The 16,579-nt window shown below is 48.3% G+C and overlaps 1 protein-coding gene across 1 annotated transcript in view; it reads right to left on the bottom strand.

The window, feature by feature from the left end:
- LAMA5 (laminin subunit alpha 5) overlaps positions 1 to 16,579 on the bottom strand; it is a 402,322-nt gene that overhangs the window by 126,049 nt on the left and 259,694 nt on the right. The window contains exon 55 of the mRNA XM_085615185.1: positions 757 to 911. Within this exon, the coding sequence (XP_085471311.1) occupies positions 757 to 911 (155 nt within the window). The remainder of the gene's footprint in view (positions 1 to 756; positions 912 to 16,579) is intronic.

Below are 16,579 nucleotides of genomic sequence, written 5' to 3'. Positions count from 1 at the left end.
GCAGAGGAAAGAAATAAAAATCTGAAGATGGCGACCAAAGGTGGGAGCTTATGGAGGACGTCAAAAGGTGCATCAAATGGAGATACATGGACGTCCACCAACAACTAACAGAAATATAGTAGAAGGACAAAAGGTTTTTGGACACAATTCCGGACACAACCGTTAGATGCGAAATAATGCACAGGTTGTGAATCCAGAAAAGATTCACACTGCAAAAATAATTATTTAACTCACCCCAGCACCTACCATGTAAATCCATCAACACAAGTTGACTTGCATGGCACTTCTCCCTACCTTTATCTATTACTTAATGGCCATGGCCCCTTCAAAACACAAAAGAACATCGCAACAGAACAGGTTTTTTTTAGTCAATAACAGCACAGTTGGCATGCAGGTTTCAACAAAACGACAGGTGTGTATAAATACAGATCTTAGCATGTTTGCTCTAGACAGAATCTTTCCAAGGGTTGACAGTTTAAGAGTCTAAATAAGACGACTTTTAGGGTATCAGTTCTGTAGTAAAGAGGCAGTAGGATATCTTTTCAGCACTTACAACATTTACAACAGGTCATTAAACCACACAGTGTCATTGTTGCCAGCTTAGCTTTGCTGTGGTCTGTCATACTGTTGAAACATCTGTTGGTCTCAATGTCAAGGAAACAGAATTGAACACTTCATTGCATGCGGTGTGTCCAGTCCTGCAGGTTTTATGCACCATGTCACCAAATTCTTAATTTTCGAAATGGCAATTCTCACCTAGAGAGATTCTTGGCCAGTTCATCAAGCAGTTTTGCGTGCTCCTCGGCCTCCTCCACAATGGGGATCTTGCTGCTGGCGGGTGAGAAACGCTTTACCTTCTCCATCAATGGAATCCGTGCCCCATCCAGACGAGCCGCCAGCTTTTCATACTCCTGGAAGGAGGAAGGGAAGGGAGGGTAAAAGGTCATGTTAGATGAGGAGGTTCTACTTAACTTCGAAAGTTACCCACCTCCCCTTTCAATTGGTGTCGTAGAAACCCAATGTCTACTTGAAATGTCCAAGTATCATGGTGATAGCAGTGATTCCGATTACTCTCTGATGACTAGTAAAACCCAATTAATGGTCACCAAGACCAACCTCATATCCCTCAATGTCTCTCTATAGACCAGGAGGCTCTCACCGCCTTCAGCCATCCCACATCCCTCAATGTCCCATGGTGCATAAACACTTTGAACACCAGTATCTTGTCCTCAAACGAAATAATGTTCACAAACAAAAACAAATCTGATATCCCGGGATTGGGAATTTACCATGTGCGATAATCAAGTCCTATTCTAAGTTAAGTTCTTCACAATGGAACACAGCATTGGGTTTTTATTGTGTTATGCCTGAAAATCTACATATCACAGTATTCTCCATGCATTTTTTTCAAGTGGAATATTGATAGGTTTCATTCAGTTCAGTTAATTCATTCTTTCTGGAAAGCCTCCAAACAGGAGCCCATGAAATCCCAGAAGTCCTTCTTCTGAAAACCAGCATACCATTCTAGTCATCCTGGGACGGCCTGAAGAAGATTTCAAATGAATGGTGCAGGGGTAATCCTGATCCCTGCGTGTCGCTCACAAGGAGAGGATGAGCTCCCACCCTCGACTCCCAAAACCCTCTCAAATCAATACCACTTGGTGAATCATGGGCCACAAGAGACCCCAAAGGACTATGGATCAAAACAGCAACAGGACAGCTCTGTGATGAAGGCCATTCCAAATATCTGCATTTATCTTTGGATACATCTTGCTATGTGAAAAAGAAAACTATAACTAAGTTTTAGGCCACAAACAGAATGAAATCTTTAGAAAAAAGAACAGCACTTGGGAGAGGTAGTTAAAAACAGGAAGATGTTTTAGAAGACAAGAAAGGAGATGTTTGGGATAGTGAGTGGAGTTGTGGTAAGAAAAGGTTCAATGGGCAGACACACAAGTGGTAGATCTGAAAGATTTGGGGAGAAATGTTACAGGAAAAAGGTTGATGCTCCTCCCAAGGCCGATGCACTTTGAAGAGAGGTCAGGCAATAAGTAGTACTCAAGAAATACAAAAAGGAAGAGAAACAAATCAGTATAACAAAGAAATATGCTCGCTCTTTAGGCTAAAACCTGGCGACATGTACAACTTTGTCTAAAATGTCAATTACGTTGTCTAAAGTAATTATGTCAGTGGGTCATGTAAATTTGCTAATACAGTTTTTCCCATTTTTGACTTCTTATGCACGATTTATTATCCACACATTTTAGTGAAGCGATTTGGACAAGGGATAATTTTCTGCTTCACCTTAGTAGGCCCATGCTGGACTATGCATCTGAATAGCCAATAGGGCTGTCGCACAGTCTGTCATGTCTCGAACAACCATCCCTGTTGCATCCTTAATTTAAAATCTATACCTATTACCAAAGACGACTTCTCTTCCCCAGAAGAGTCTTGTGGAGACAGTCTGTTTTCTCATGAAAGTAGCTGCTAGATGGTAGTAAGCAGAGACCAAGAAATTGCAGCAAATAGCCAATTCAAATAGAAATTCTGTGAAGGGAGACTTCACTTAAAGTTCACACCCGAAGCTCATTATCTTGTATTTTTTAACTGTAGGGAACAGGGCTCTTGTTGCAGTTAAAACCCCCCCACCCTGTATTTTGCCTCCTTTTTTTAGCTGCTAGATGCTGATTTTCGACTCTGGTAGTACACTGAGACCGACTAACTAGACCTCGGTGCCAGTGCTACTTCCCTAAAACAAGGCAAAGTCTAATTCTGCTACAATTGGCCAAGGACTGTAGCACCCCTGTAAATCCCTAGTACACGGTACTCCAGGGGTACTAAAGAGGGTCCCTAAGGGCTGTAGCTGATCATATACCACAATAAGAGCCCCACATAGAAATTCCACACAGACTACCAGTGCAGGCTGTGTGACAAGAGTGAAAACACTCCTGTGTGTCATGCCAAAGTCACTGCCTCTAATATATGTAAGTCGCCCCTACAGCAGCCCTCTGAGCCCTAACGCAGTGTGCATTGTATTTTGTGATGGACACTGGTGATAACGAGTTCCCCAGTGAAATGATGGCTTCAACGAAAGTAGGGATGTTTGGTATCCAGCTTCTCATCATAATGAACCCACACTGATGTCAGCGTTGGATTTATTAATACATGCACACAGAGGGCACCTCAGAGGTGCCCCTGGGAAACCTACCAGCCCCCTGGTGTGTTGGCTGACTGGTTTCTGCCAGCTTGCCACCAGAGAGGAGTGTCTGAACCTTAAGGATGAGAGCCTTTGTTCTCAGGAGATCCGAAGCAAAGCTTGCTTGGGAAGAGGGGGATAATACCCCCTCCCATAGGATAAACTGCTGATTACCATGCCAACGCAGAAGCTACTGCCTTTGAAATAAGAGTCTTTTCAAAGGAAAGGAAGCAGACCCCCTTTGTCCAGAGACCTTTGGCACCTGGACAGGTGGGAAAATCAGCTCGTAAAGTAGGCGTACCCACCACCAGGCTAGTACCACCCCTAAGGTGGCCTAATCTGAGGTGCTCCTCGGCCTCCTCCACAAAGTGGTCATATAGGGGGCATAGAGATCCCAAGGGCAAGTAGACCATTAGTTACTACCCCTCACTCCCTTAACACCTCTAAATTGAATATTTAAGTGACCCCTTGATACCAGATCTTCAGATTTCAATGGCTCAAGAGGAGGAGTGGACAAAGAAGAGTCCTGTCACAAGAACGTATAGTTTACCTGTCGGTGTAGTTTTGCAGCTTGAAGACTTTCTGGATTCACTACGCTGTGCATTATTCCGCCATCTAGTAGTTGGGTTCGGAATTGTCGTCTTTTCTTTTTTTTTGGTGGCCCAGGTGGGCGTCGACATAGCACCATTTGGTGTCCTTCGTGACGTTGACGCCCTTCCCTCCGGAAGCTCCCACCTTTGGTCGCCATCTTCGGATTATTTTTTCTTGTCTTGGGTTACTGTTTCTCTTCTTTTAAACTTTTAAAGTCTTATTCCTGTTTTACTCCTTAGAAAAGCATAGGCAAATGTCTTTGACCAACTTATCCATAGCGCATTCCCTTGGGACTGATGGCCTGGTTGTCTGGATGCGAAGTGTTGGCATTTTGCACTTAGGTGTGTTGCAAATAGGTCAATTTGCGATGTATCCCAATTCATGAATAGCTTCTCTATTTCCTGCTGGTTGAGCTCCCATTCGTGGGATGCTGACATCAGCCTGCTGAGTCAGTCTGCTTCCACATTGTCCTTCCCTGGAAGATGTATTGCTAGTAGGTCTATTCTCAGTGGAATGGCCCATCTCCATATTTCCTGTGCTAGCCTTGATAGTGCTACTGGTTGCGTTCCTCCTTGTTTGTTGATGTAGAACATGGGGGTAGTGTTGTCTGTTTGGATCAACACCCTGTTCCCGTACAGCTCCTTCTGGAAGGCTTTTAAAGCTAGGGACACTGTCTTGAGCTCTAGGTAGCTGATGTGTTTGACCACATCCTGCTGCGACCATAACCCCCTCCCCTTGAGTCTGTTCATGTGTGCGCCCCACTCTATTTGGGAGGCGTCTGTCGTGATGGTCACTGTTGGAGTTAGTTGTGTGAATGGGTTTCCCTGTGATATCTTTTCCTTGTTCCACCACGCCATTTCCTGATGCACTGCGTGTGTGACAACCACTAGATCTTCCCAACTTCCTGTTGCCTGTGACCATTGCCGCTGTATCCATTCTTGGAATAGTCTCATGTGGAGGCGAATAGTTGGGACAAGGTGTATGCATGATGCCATCATTCCCATTAGTTTGCTCACTGTCCTCACTGTCAGAGCTCACCCCTTGTGGTAAAGATGTGTCTCCTCCAGTATTGCCAAAGTTCTTTGTGCTGGGAAACACCTTGCCTTGTATGGTGTTGATCTCTGCTCCTAAGAATATCTTCACCTGTTCTGGTTTTATTGAAGACTTTCCCCAATGGAATGAGAAACCCAGTTGGATTAGCGTTTGACCTGCTGGATATGTTGTTCGCATTGCCTGTAAGAGCTTGCTTTTAAGAGCCAGTCGTCGAGGTAGGGGTATACGTGTATCCCTTGCCATCTTAGGTGCGCTGCAACCGCTGCTAGGCATTTTGTAAACACCCTTGGTGCAGATTTCAGTCTGAATGCTAGTACTGTGAACTGGTAGTGAGTTTGGTTGATAACAAACCTTAGTAGGCGTTTGTGTTTGTTGTTGATGGGGATGTGCAAGTGCGCGTCCTTTAAGTCTATAGTTGCCATGTAATCTCCCTTCTGTATTTGTGGTATTACTTCTTGCAGAGATGTCATCTTGAATCTTTGTGTTCTTATGAACTTGTTTAAGAACCTTAGATCTAGAATAGGCCTTAGTGTTTCATCCACCTTTGGTACGAGGATGTATGTGGAATAAACTCCCTTGTACCTCTCCTTGTGCGGCACTATTTCTATTGCCTCCTTGCTGAGCAGTTCCTGCGCTTCTAGCTGCAAGAGCGAAAGTTCCTGTGCTGAGTGCACCTTGTTGTTCGGTCTCCTGTTTGGAGGTTTTTTTTCTAGCTCTATACAGTAGCCGTATTGTATGATGTTTAGTATCCATTTGTCTGTTGTAACCTTCCTCCATTACTGGTGGAAGGCCCTTATTCTGCCTCCTACTGGTGTTAAATGTTCGAGGAACTGTTTGTCTTGTAAAACCCGGTTTTGGTTTTGTTTTATGTTTTGATGCCCCCCTAGAGGTATTGTTAGGGTGGGCGTTTGTCTTTTGGTGAAGTCACTTGGGTGTGTGCTGTTGCCCTCCTCTCCCTGCCTGTCTTCGTCCGTTAGAGCGCCCTCGAAAGGACTGGCCTCGTGGCTGGTACTACCAGTCCTGCTGCTGCTGTCCTTGCTGCTGCTGGCCCTGGCCGCTTCCTTGGTAACCTTGTTGGAAGGTTTGGTGCAATGTACTTGGTAAGTTGCCTCCTCTACCATTTGGCCTTCTTGAGGATGTACCCTTTCTCATTCATCTGAACTCTAAAATCCCATGGACCTTGCTGTCTCGTTGTCCTTTTTGAGCTGAGTTAACTTGTCGTCAACTGGCATTCCAAAAAGCTGCTCTCCGTTGAAGGGTGTGTTAAGGATCTTGTTTTGTACCTCAGGCTTGAAGCCTGAAATCCTAAGCCATGCGTGTCTTTTCTCTGTCACACCAATCATCACTTGCCTGCTGGACGTCTCCGCAGCATCCAAGGCAGACTTCAAACATGTGTTAGCCATGTTTTTCCCTTCCTCTACCAGTTGGGCTGCCCTTTGCGGATACTGGTCTGGTAGATGTTTCAGGATTTGCCCCACTTCCTCCCAGTGCTGGTAAGCGTGCTTGTTGATTAGGGCATTTGAGTTGGCGATGCGCCATTGAATCGCTGCACTCCGATCTACTTTCCTCCCCATGAGGTCCATCCTTCTACTCTCCTTGTCAGGAGGTGGTCCGGCATTTGTGGGTACATAGGCCATTTTCCTAGCCGTTGCTGCTATTATGGAATCAGCTGGCACTGATCCCTGAATGTAAGCAGGGTCCTTTGATCAGTGCTTGTACTTCTTTTCTGTCCTTGGAGTCACTGATTTACAGACAGCTGGCTCCTTGAAAGCCTCCCTGCCCTGGTCCAACACACTAGGGAGCATGGGCAGGAATTGACTCCTTGTGTGGGTAAAAGAGTCTCTAGGAGAAAGCAAGCTCTGGGCTTTTCCTCCTCCAATTTCACTCCATATGTCTCTGTACCATTCTTAACTACCATATAATAGATCCCTATATCATCTGGCGGTTATCATCTGGCGGTGAAGGCTTCGAGGGTAAGTGTCTACTCCTTCTTCTGGTATTTCGGCGTCGAGGTCATGCCACTCTAAGTCTTGCGCCTCCGAGGATGTTGAGTCCTGGTAGGTTTGCTGCTCCTCCTCACCTTCGCCCTCGAAATAATACAGGGCTTCTTCTTCCTGTTCCTCAACTGGTTCAGGTGTTTTCGGCGGTTCCGGGTCTTCGACGCCCTTTTCGACCTCGGTCTTCAGCGGGATGGTGTCCTGGCTCATCTTTTAGTCAAAGTGCTTCTTCTGCTGCAGGATGCTCGCCATTTCGGCCTTTTCTTCCTCTCCATCTCGGCAGCTTGCTCGGCGTCGAGAGTTTGAGCGCTTCGCTTCGAGGTAGTCGACGTTGAAGTCGTTTTTGACCTTTCTTTTCTCAGCGTCGAACAGTCCTGTTCAGTGGCTTCCTTCGACGACCTTGATTTTTCATGGGTCTTTGCCGTCTGGGAGTCCTTTTAGAAGGATCCGCTGGGCTGCTTGTCCTTGGATGCTGTTGCTTTCATCGAGTGTTTCGATGGCAATGCTCCCTTCGAGGACTTTGTTTCACTCTTACGAGTTTTGGTCGAGGGTCTGGGGTTCGACGACTCTTACCTCCTTTGACGTTTTCTTTTGGACTTAAATGACAGTGCTGTTCTCTGGTCCTTCAGCGATGTTGTCCTCCTCTCAACTGGAGAGGCCCAAGTCTCGGAGCGATGGAGGTGGCCCCTGCCCCTGAATGGAGTGGTCTGCCCTTCTCTGCCTCTCTCTTACTCGGAGGGTCTAGGATGTGAATGCAGAGAACGCGTCGCAGTCCTCGCTGTTGTGGTCGAGCGGCAGGCAGTGGTTGTAGACTGGATGCTTGTCCTTCAGGGCATATTTGTGGTGGCAATTGGTGCAAAACTTGAAAGGTGTTTTGTCCATCCCCGTGCTCAGGGAGTCCCATGTGCGCATTTTCCGTTGAACGTCGAGATCTTGGGTGAAAAACCTTCTCCTTCGTCGCCCCGGTTACCTGACTGTCCCGGTTACCTGACCTGAAGTTGGGTGTGTTGAAATCTGTGATTTTCGTCGATTCTCTCTCCAATTCTCTGGAACTCTTCCGTAACGATCCAGATCCAATGGCGGAAAAAAGAATCTGAAGATGGAGACCAAAGGTAGGAGCTTCCTGAAGAATGACCACATGGGCCACTATAAAAAAATAAATAATAATAATTTTAAAAAAAGAGAAAAGACAACACTTCCGGACCCAACCACTAGATGGCGAAATAATGCACAGCATAGTGAATCCAGAAAGATTCACGCTGCAAAACCGAGGAGCAGCTAGAACGGTCGACCTCGAAGCTGGAGAACCGGGATTGAGTCTCTGCAACGACGCTCAACATCCTGTGATTCTGGGCAAATCACTTAATCTCCCTGTGCCAAACAAAAATTAATGTGTCCTTGTGTAACGAAACTGGTGCTCATGTAAAACGCTCTGACACCAGATATCTTCATGTCTAGTTCACGCTATATTAAAAAAAAAAAAAAAAACAATTGTGGAGAAAGCAGAGTTGTACTGCCACTGTGCACGGTCTAAGAAACCAGGAGGGCTGCCAATTGTCTGAATAAAGTCCTTTGTAGTAGAGGAGCTACTCCCTTGCAGCCGCAGGCACCAAAGACGCAGGGTGCTGTCACCGAGATGCCACCCCCGGCCAGTCCGACTCAGCAGCTCCCCAGGAGGAGGACCCTGTGCTCCTGAAGGTCAGATCTGTCTCTCCCCCGAGCGGGAAGACAACAGGACAAATTCCTGCTTATCGGGCCCCGTGCAGCAGTCAATGCTTGTTATGCCCATTCCGGACACCAACACTGAGGAAGACCGACCTACACGTCGAAGGACTTCAGGGACAGTGAGACCGACAACGTGAGTGGCCTAGCTGTCCTGTTTGCTCCTCTTCTATGAAACTAAGACCAAGACATGAGTCTGTGACCACCACCACCCGAAGCTTTAAAGAACCTATGCACCTGCGCTCCAGAGCCAGAGTCCTAGGAAGGTGATGTGCCAACGGGGTCCCCGGATCCACAAGAGCTAAGCCCATGCTTGGGTTTGCCCAGATTGGAACCGAAGCCAAAAGACACCACTGCACCCAAGCCCCACATCCTGAGGAGAAGTGGACTAAGGGTGTCCCTGTGTGCCTGAGGATCTCAAGGGTCGAGTCCCCCTGTCAGTTCCACTGGACTGGTCCCCCAGTCCTAGCTTGCAGCCTCTTTGTAACCGGACCATTCTCCCATTGAAGTGAATGAGACACCCGACGCTGTGACACCTTTGCACGTGGACGCCACAGAGCTCCCCGAGGTGACCTGTTGATGTGGCCTTGGACCTTGCTCAATACTCACCTTAATTCCAGAAGAGCAGTCCCGTGAGTCGCTGACAAGTGCCTGAATGCAACACGTTTTTCCTCCATAGGAGACCATTACCGATCCAGAAAATGCACTGCATCTATTTTTTTAAACTGTAAAAATTAATAACTTGAAAAGTACTTACCAGATTCCGATGATCTTGGTATCTAAATTTATATAAAAGTACGAATTATTTTTAAAAATTGGTGTCGGATTTGTTTACTGAGTGTGGTCCAACTTACTGCCTTTGTGTGTGTAATAAATGCTTAGCACTACCCTATGATATCCCTAACTGCTCGCCCACACTACCACAAATTGAGCATTTAGGGTGTCCTTTGTGCCTCTGTAATTCCTTTGGGGTTTGCCTGAACTCTTTGCACGATATACCTCTTTTTGGTATATCATATAAAGAGCCAGCTTCCTACATTCACAATAAATTGTGAAAGACAATGCAGACTGTGTGAGAAAGTGGCTCTGTATATACTGTTCCCTAATAGGTACAGGGTGTACAGAGTCCACAGTCCCCCAGAGGCTGATAGAGGTCAAAGTTAGGTATGACCTTACTCTCAAAAGTGGTAGCTTGGTCGAGCAGTAAGGCAGTACCAGAGGACAGTGTAAAGCATTTATTGTACACACTCAGTCAGCAAATGGTTTCACACACTCAATAACTGAACTCTAGGCCAATGATTTGTATATATAAAATATATGCTTGTTTTATTTTTAGAACCACAAGGGGATAAAAATATACTTTCTCAGAATGAGAGGTTGAATATAAATACTTTTGTTTCAAGCAATAAATTTGTAAAACAGTCACAGTTGGTTGCAATAAACAATCCTATTTCCTAAACATAACAATGCATTGAGCTCAATGGTAAATTCAGGTTATTTGTAATAAATTACTTTTCAGATTACTTTTGGAATTCCAGGTCTGGATCCTAGAACCAGCCTGGGGTCAGTATTCAGAATCAAGTGAGGAAAGTCGACTTAATAACTGTAAGGATTTTTAGATAATATTTAGCTATTTCAAAAGTTAGCACTTAGAAAATATTTCACAGAAAACATTCAATGGATCTCTATGGCAAGAAATTCAAATTGCAGGTAGAGTACTTTATCGTTACTTTAGTAATCCAGGACTGGGTGCCTAGACCCAGGACTGGGGTCCTTATCAAAAGCAGGTAAGTAATTTCGTTTGCAGAAATGGTACGATTTTAAAAGAATATTTCAAATTTGCAAAAGTAGACACTTAGAAGAAATTTCACAGAAAAGCAGACAATGGTTTCCTATGGGAGAAAAATGAGTTAGAAGTAAGTATAGTTGTGAACACTTTTCAGAGTCAGGGCTGGGCACCAAGATCCAGCACTGGGAGCTCACCTAGGAGCAGGTGAGTAAATTCGTTTTTGTCACTTGGCTGATTTTTGGTGAATTTTTGCAGTTTTGAAAAGTTCACACTTAGAAGATTTTTGAAGAAAAAGCCAGTCAATGTTACCCTATGAGGAAAATGAAGTTAGCGGTTTAAGGGTAAGTACTCGACTGGTAATGTTGAAATTCCGGGCATGGACTCAGGGGTCCCCCAGTGTCAGGTAAGCACAGTTGGTTCACCCTCAGCGGTTTCAGGACGGCCGGGTGCAGAGAGAGTTGGGCCCAATGTTATCCTATGAGGGATAGGGGGGCCTTGGTTGGTGGCTGCTGTCTGGCAAGCCACGCGGCTGTGGGAGCTGGGCTCCTGGTCACTTACTCAGGGCAAGTGGGGAAGTAGGTTAGAGTAGAGAGGGCACTGCCAGGGCCACTCGGGCGGCTGGGTGCAGGGTGCTTTTGAGCCTTAGGGCGCTCAATGGAAATCAATGGGAATGTTCCGGTTTGGAAAGAGGCTGCAGGCTCGGGGACGAGGATGTTTCAGGTGCCACCACCACTTCGAGAGGTAAGTTGGGTAGTTGTAGGTTAGGTGGGTACCCCGGGATTGGGCACAGGGGGTCGCAGGGCGCCGGGTGCAGGGGTGCCTTTTGACGTCGGGAATCTTACCCTCTGGTTGATCGCGGCTGGGGTGGCACTTGGTTCTGAGGCTGCAGGCTTCTTCCGGGATGTCGAGGGGGGTCCTTGGGTGCCGGACTCGGGGTCACAGTCGCCGTGGGGTCGTCCTCAGGGTCTTTGTCCACTCCGGCACTGGCCAGGCTTGGCTGGTGCAGAGTGTGTTGGGTCCGCGGTCCCGGGCTGGTGCCAGGGATAGCAAGTAGGTTTCTTGAGTAGAGCCTCTACTCGTGGGAGTCCCAGGGGCTTAGAGCTAAAGGGTAGCCAGGTCCTCCGGGGTTGGTGAGGTTGCTGGCCACGTGGGATGCCGCGCTGGTGCAGGTTCGAGAGTCGACAGGCCGGTAGGGCTGGGGCCAAAGCAGTTGGTGTCTTCTTCTCTTTTTAGCAGCTGCAGGGCAGGTCTTTGTTCTTCTTGCTCTTCTTGTCGTTTTTCTATCTGGAATCTGGGGAAGGAAGGTTCAGGGGGCCCCTAAATACTAGATTTAGGGGCGTTACAGGTAGGTGAAGGCCAGGGACCAATGGGTCCTTGTCCTGGGGTGGGTACACCCCCTATCCTGCCTCTCTCCTGTGGGAGGGGGGCAGTAGCCTAATCCTGATAGGGTAGGGCCTCCCATCTTCAAGATGGCGAGAGCCCGGAGATGTGCTTCACCTCGCCTCCCCCACCTGAGGGGTGGGGTGGGCAGGCTGGCACATCCCCTGTCCTTGTATGGGGTTTCCGGCCAAGCTTCCCGCCAGAGTGGGGGGTTGCAGTGGCCTGGGGAAACTCCAACTGGCGGCATGCCTTTGAAGCTTCCCTTTGCTCATCCTGGGGGAGGAGATTTCTCACCTCACCCAGGATGTGCATTGTTGCAGGCCCGGGAGAGCAGGGGCTCTCCCACCCAGGGGTCCAGCAACGTGTCTGCTGTGTGGCAGCCTGGGCAGCCTCAGAGCAGACGTGGATTGCAAGTTAGCTGTAAGGGGGCATCTTCTAAGATGCCCTCTGGGGTGCTTAGTACATTAAATCCCACACTGGCATCAGTGTGGGTTCAATGTGCTGAGAAGTTTGATACCAAACTTCCCAGGCTTCAGTGTTGCCAGTATGGTGCTGTGGAGCTCGTGTTTGACAAGCTCTCAGCACCATGTATCCTTAAATGACAGCACTGCACTTACAGTGCCCAGGAATGGACCCGGGTACTGTAGGGGCACAGGGCTCCTGCTCCTGTGCCCACACCATAGGCGTAATGCACCCAGCTAGAGGGGTGGCTGGCATATGCCTTGGCAGTGTAGGTGATGGGCATGGTACACAGTGATGTGTGCCATGTCGACTCTTTGTTTTGTCCTGCACCCAGACACTCAGCCTGCAAGGGCAGTGTGTGTGTGTAAGGGTACAGGGCCTCTGAGGGTGGCACAATGAGTGCTGCAGCCCTGAGAGGCCTTCCCTGGTCACAAGGCCCTGGGTACCTAGGGTACCAGTTACTAGGGGCTGACATGTGGCTAGGGTTTGCCAATTTGGAGTTTGTGTGGTTTAAGGAAGGAACATAGGCCCTGGGCACCTGATTGGCAGGAACCCAGGGTACACTCAATCGAAGTACATTCAGCAATTTAGCAAAAAGTGGGGGCATACCATGCAAGAAAGATGGCACTTTCTCACACAACCCCCCCCCAAACGAAAGGTGATGAGACTAACCTTGTCCTATGGAGTCTTCATTGTCTAAGTGGAAGAACCTGGAAAGTCCATCTGCATTGGCATGGGCAGTCCCTGGTCTGTGTTCCACTTCAAAGTCCATTCCCTGTAGGGAGATGGACCACCTCAGTAGTTTTGGATTTTCCCCTTTCATCTGCATTAGCCATCTGAGAGGTCTGTGGTCAGTTTGAACTAGGAAGTGAGTGCCAAACAAGTATGGCCTCAGCTTTTTCAGGGACCAAACCACAGCAAAGGCCTCCCTCTCAATGGCACTCCAACGCTGCTCTCTAGGGAGTAGTCTTCTGCTTATAAAAGCAACAGGTTGGTCTTGGCCTTCATCATTGGTCTGGGATAGGACCGCTCCTATCCCTAGCTCAGAGGCATCAGTCTGCACTATGAACTGCTTGGCATAATCTGGAGCTTTTAGAATTGGTGCTGAGCACATTGCTTCTTTTAGGGTGTCAAAAGCCTTTTGACAACTAACTGTCCAGTTAACTTTCTTGGGCATTTTCTTGGAGGTGAGTTCTGTGAGGGGGGTCACAATGGACCCATACCCCTTCACAAACCTCCTGTAGTACCCAGTCAAGCCAAGGAATGCCCTGACTTGGGTCTGGGTTGTTGGAGCTATCCAGTCCATGATGGCCTGGATTTTGGGTTGTAAGGGCTGTACCTGGCCTCCACCTACAAGGTGGCCCAAGTACACCACAGTGCCCTGCCCTATCTGGCATTTGGATGCCTTGATAGTGAGACCTGCACTCTGCAGAGCCTCTAAAACCTTCCCAAGGTGGATCAGGTGATCCTGCCAGGTGGAGCTAAAGACAGCAATATCATCAAGATAAGCTGCACTAAAGGACTCCAACCCAGCCAGGACATGGTTCACCAACCTCTGGAAGGTGGCAGGGGCATTCTTTAACCCAAAGGGCATCACAGTAAACTGATAATGCCCATCAGGGGTGGAGAATGCTGTCTTTTCTTTTGCTCCTGGGGCCATGCCAATCTGCCAGTACCCTGCAGTTAAGTCAAAGGTACTGAGAAATTTGGCAGCCCCCAATTTGTCTATCAGTTCATCTGCTCTTGGGATAGGGTGAGCATCTGTCTTGGTGACAGAGTTGAGCCCTCTATAGTCCACACAGAACCTCATCTCTCTCTTTTCACCCTGTTGATGAGGTTTGGGGACCAGAACCACTGGGCTAGCCCAGGGGCTCTCTGAAGGCTCAATGACCCCTAACTCCAGCATCTTGCTGACCTCAGCTTTGATGCTTTCCTTGACTTGATCTGACTGTCGATAGATTTTGTTCTTGACAGGTGCACTGTCACCAGTGTCCACATCATGGGTACACCAGCTTGTCAGACCAGGGGTCAGGGAAAAGAGGCTAGCATATTGTTGCAAGACTTGCTTGCAGTCAGTCTGCTGTTGGGCAGAGAGGGTGTCTGAGAAAATCACACCATCTACTGACCCATCTTTTGGGCTGTAGGATAGGAGGTCAGGGAGTGGCTCACTCTCTGCTTCCTGTTCTTCATCAGTCACCATCAGCATGGTGATGTCAGCCCTATCATTGTAGAGTTTAAGGCGGTTCACATGGATGACCCTTTTGGGTGTCCTGCTAGTGCCCAGGTCAACTAGATAGGTGACCTCACTCTTTCTCTCTAGGATAGGGTAAGGGCCACTCCATTTGTCTTGGAGAGCCCTTGGTGCCACTGGCTCCAAAACCCACACCTGTTGCCCTGGTTGAAATTCAACCAGTGCAGCTTTTTGGTCATACCAGTGCTTCTGGAGCTCCTGGCTGGCCTCAAGGTTCTTGGATGCTTTTTCCATATACTCAGCCATTCTGGACCTTAGGCCAAGCACATAGTCCACTATGTCCTGTTTGGGTTCTTGAAGAGGCCTCTCCCAGCCCTCCTTTACAAGACACAGTGGTCCCCTTACAGGATGACCAAACAGAAGTTCAAAGGGTGAGAAACCTACTCCCTTCTGTGGCACTTCCCTGTAGGCGAAAAGCAAGCATGGTAATAGGACATCCCACCTCCTTTTGAGTTTCTCAGGGAGTCCCATGATCATACCTTTCAATGTCTTGTTGAACCTCTCAACAAGGCCATTGGTTTGTGGGTGGTAGGGTGTAGTAAACTTGTACTGCACTCCACACTCTTTCCACATGTGTGTTAGGTAAGCAGACATGAAGTTGGAACCTCTGTCTGAAACCACCTCCTTAGGAAAACCCACCCTGGTGAAGACACCCAGGAGGGCCTTGGCTACTGCAGGAGCTGTAGTAGTCCTAAGTGGAATTGCTTCAGGGTACCTAGTAGCATGATCCACTACTACTAGAATGAATTTGTTCCCTGAGGCTGTGGGAGGTTCGAGTGGACCCACAATGTCCACACCTACCCTTTCAAAGGGGACCCCCACCACTGGTAGTGGAATGAGGGGGGCCTTTGGGTGGCCACCTGTCTTGCCACTGGCCTGACAGGTAACACAGGAGCTGACAAACTCCTTCACCTTTTGGTGCATCTGGGGCCAGTAAAAGTGACTCACTAACCTTTCCCAAGTTTTGGATTGCCCCAGATGTCCAGCTAGGGGGATGTCATGAGCCAAAGTTAGGAGGAACTCCCTGTACTTCTGTGGCAATACCACCCTCCTGGTGGCTCCAGGAGTGGGGTCTCTTGCCTCAGCATACAGTAATCCCTCTTCCCAATAAGCTCTGTGGGTACCACTGACATCTCCCCTGGCTTCTGAAGCAGCTTGTTGTCTCAGGCTTTCAAGAGTGGGACAGTCTCGCTGACCCTGGCACAGCTCTTCCCTAGAGGGTCCCCCTGGGCCCAAGAGTTCAACCTGGTAAGGGTCAAGCTCCATGGACTCAGTTCCCTCAGAGGTATCTACATCCTCTCCAGGGGGAGAGGGGTTCTGAGTGTTGGGCTGTACAGAAGCTGGTCCCCCAGTCTTCTTGTCCTTCCTCTTGGTTGGTTGGGCCATTATTCCAGGCTCCAAACCTACTTTTTCACCCTTCCTCTTGCTCTGTGCTCTGGTTTGCACACACACCAATTCAGGGATGCCCAGCATGGCTGCATGGGCCTTTAACTCAACCTCAGCCCAGGCTGAGGTTTCCAGATCATTTCCAAGCAGACATGCAGCTGGCAACTTTGGAGAGACCACTACCTGTTTCAGGCCAGTAACCCCCCCCAGCCTAATGTTACCATGGCCATGGGATGACTAGTGGTGACACTGTCAGCGTTGGTGACTGGGTAAGACTTCCCAATCAAGTATTGCTCAGGGGAAACCAGTGTGTCTTTCACCATAGTGACACTGGCACCTGTATCCCTCAGAGCTTCTACCCTAGTTCCATTCACCCAGGGGTACTGTAAGTATTTCTTCAAGTTGGGGGGCCACACAGCCACAGTGGCAAACTCCACTTCTCCCAAGGAGACTAAACTTGCTTCAGTGTGTTCCCAGATTTGCTCAGGGTACACCTCTGATCCCATTTGTATACTTGCTGCCCCAGGAGTGGCTGTATTGGGTGCCTTAGGGGCTTTGTTTTGGGGGCAAGATACAGTTAGGTGTCCCTGCTTCTTACAGGTATTACAAAAGGCCTTTAAGGGATCAAAGTTCTTCCCCCTATATGGTTGGGGCACATAGGGAGTAGTTTGGGTCCCACCCACCTGAACAGGTTTTTGGGGCCCTTTGGAAGACTCAGACTTTTTATCTTGGGGATTCTCACCACCTTTCCC

The sequence above is a fragment of the Triturus cristatus genome, chromosome 7 (genome assembly GCF_964204655.1).
Source record: "Triturus cristatus chromosome 7, aTriCri1.1, whole genome shotgun sequence".
NCBI lineage: Eukaryota > Metazoa > Chordata > Amphibia > Caudata > Salamandridae > Triturus > Triturus cristatus.
This window is presented reverse-complemented; position numbering and strand designations above follow the sequence as displayed.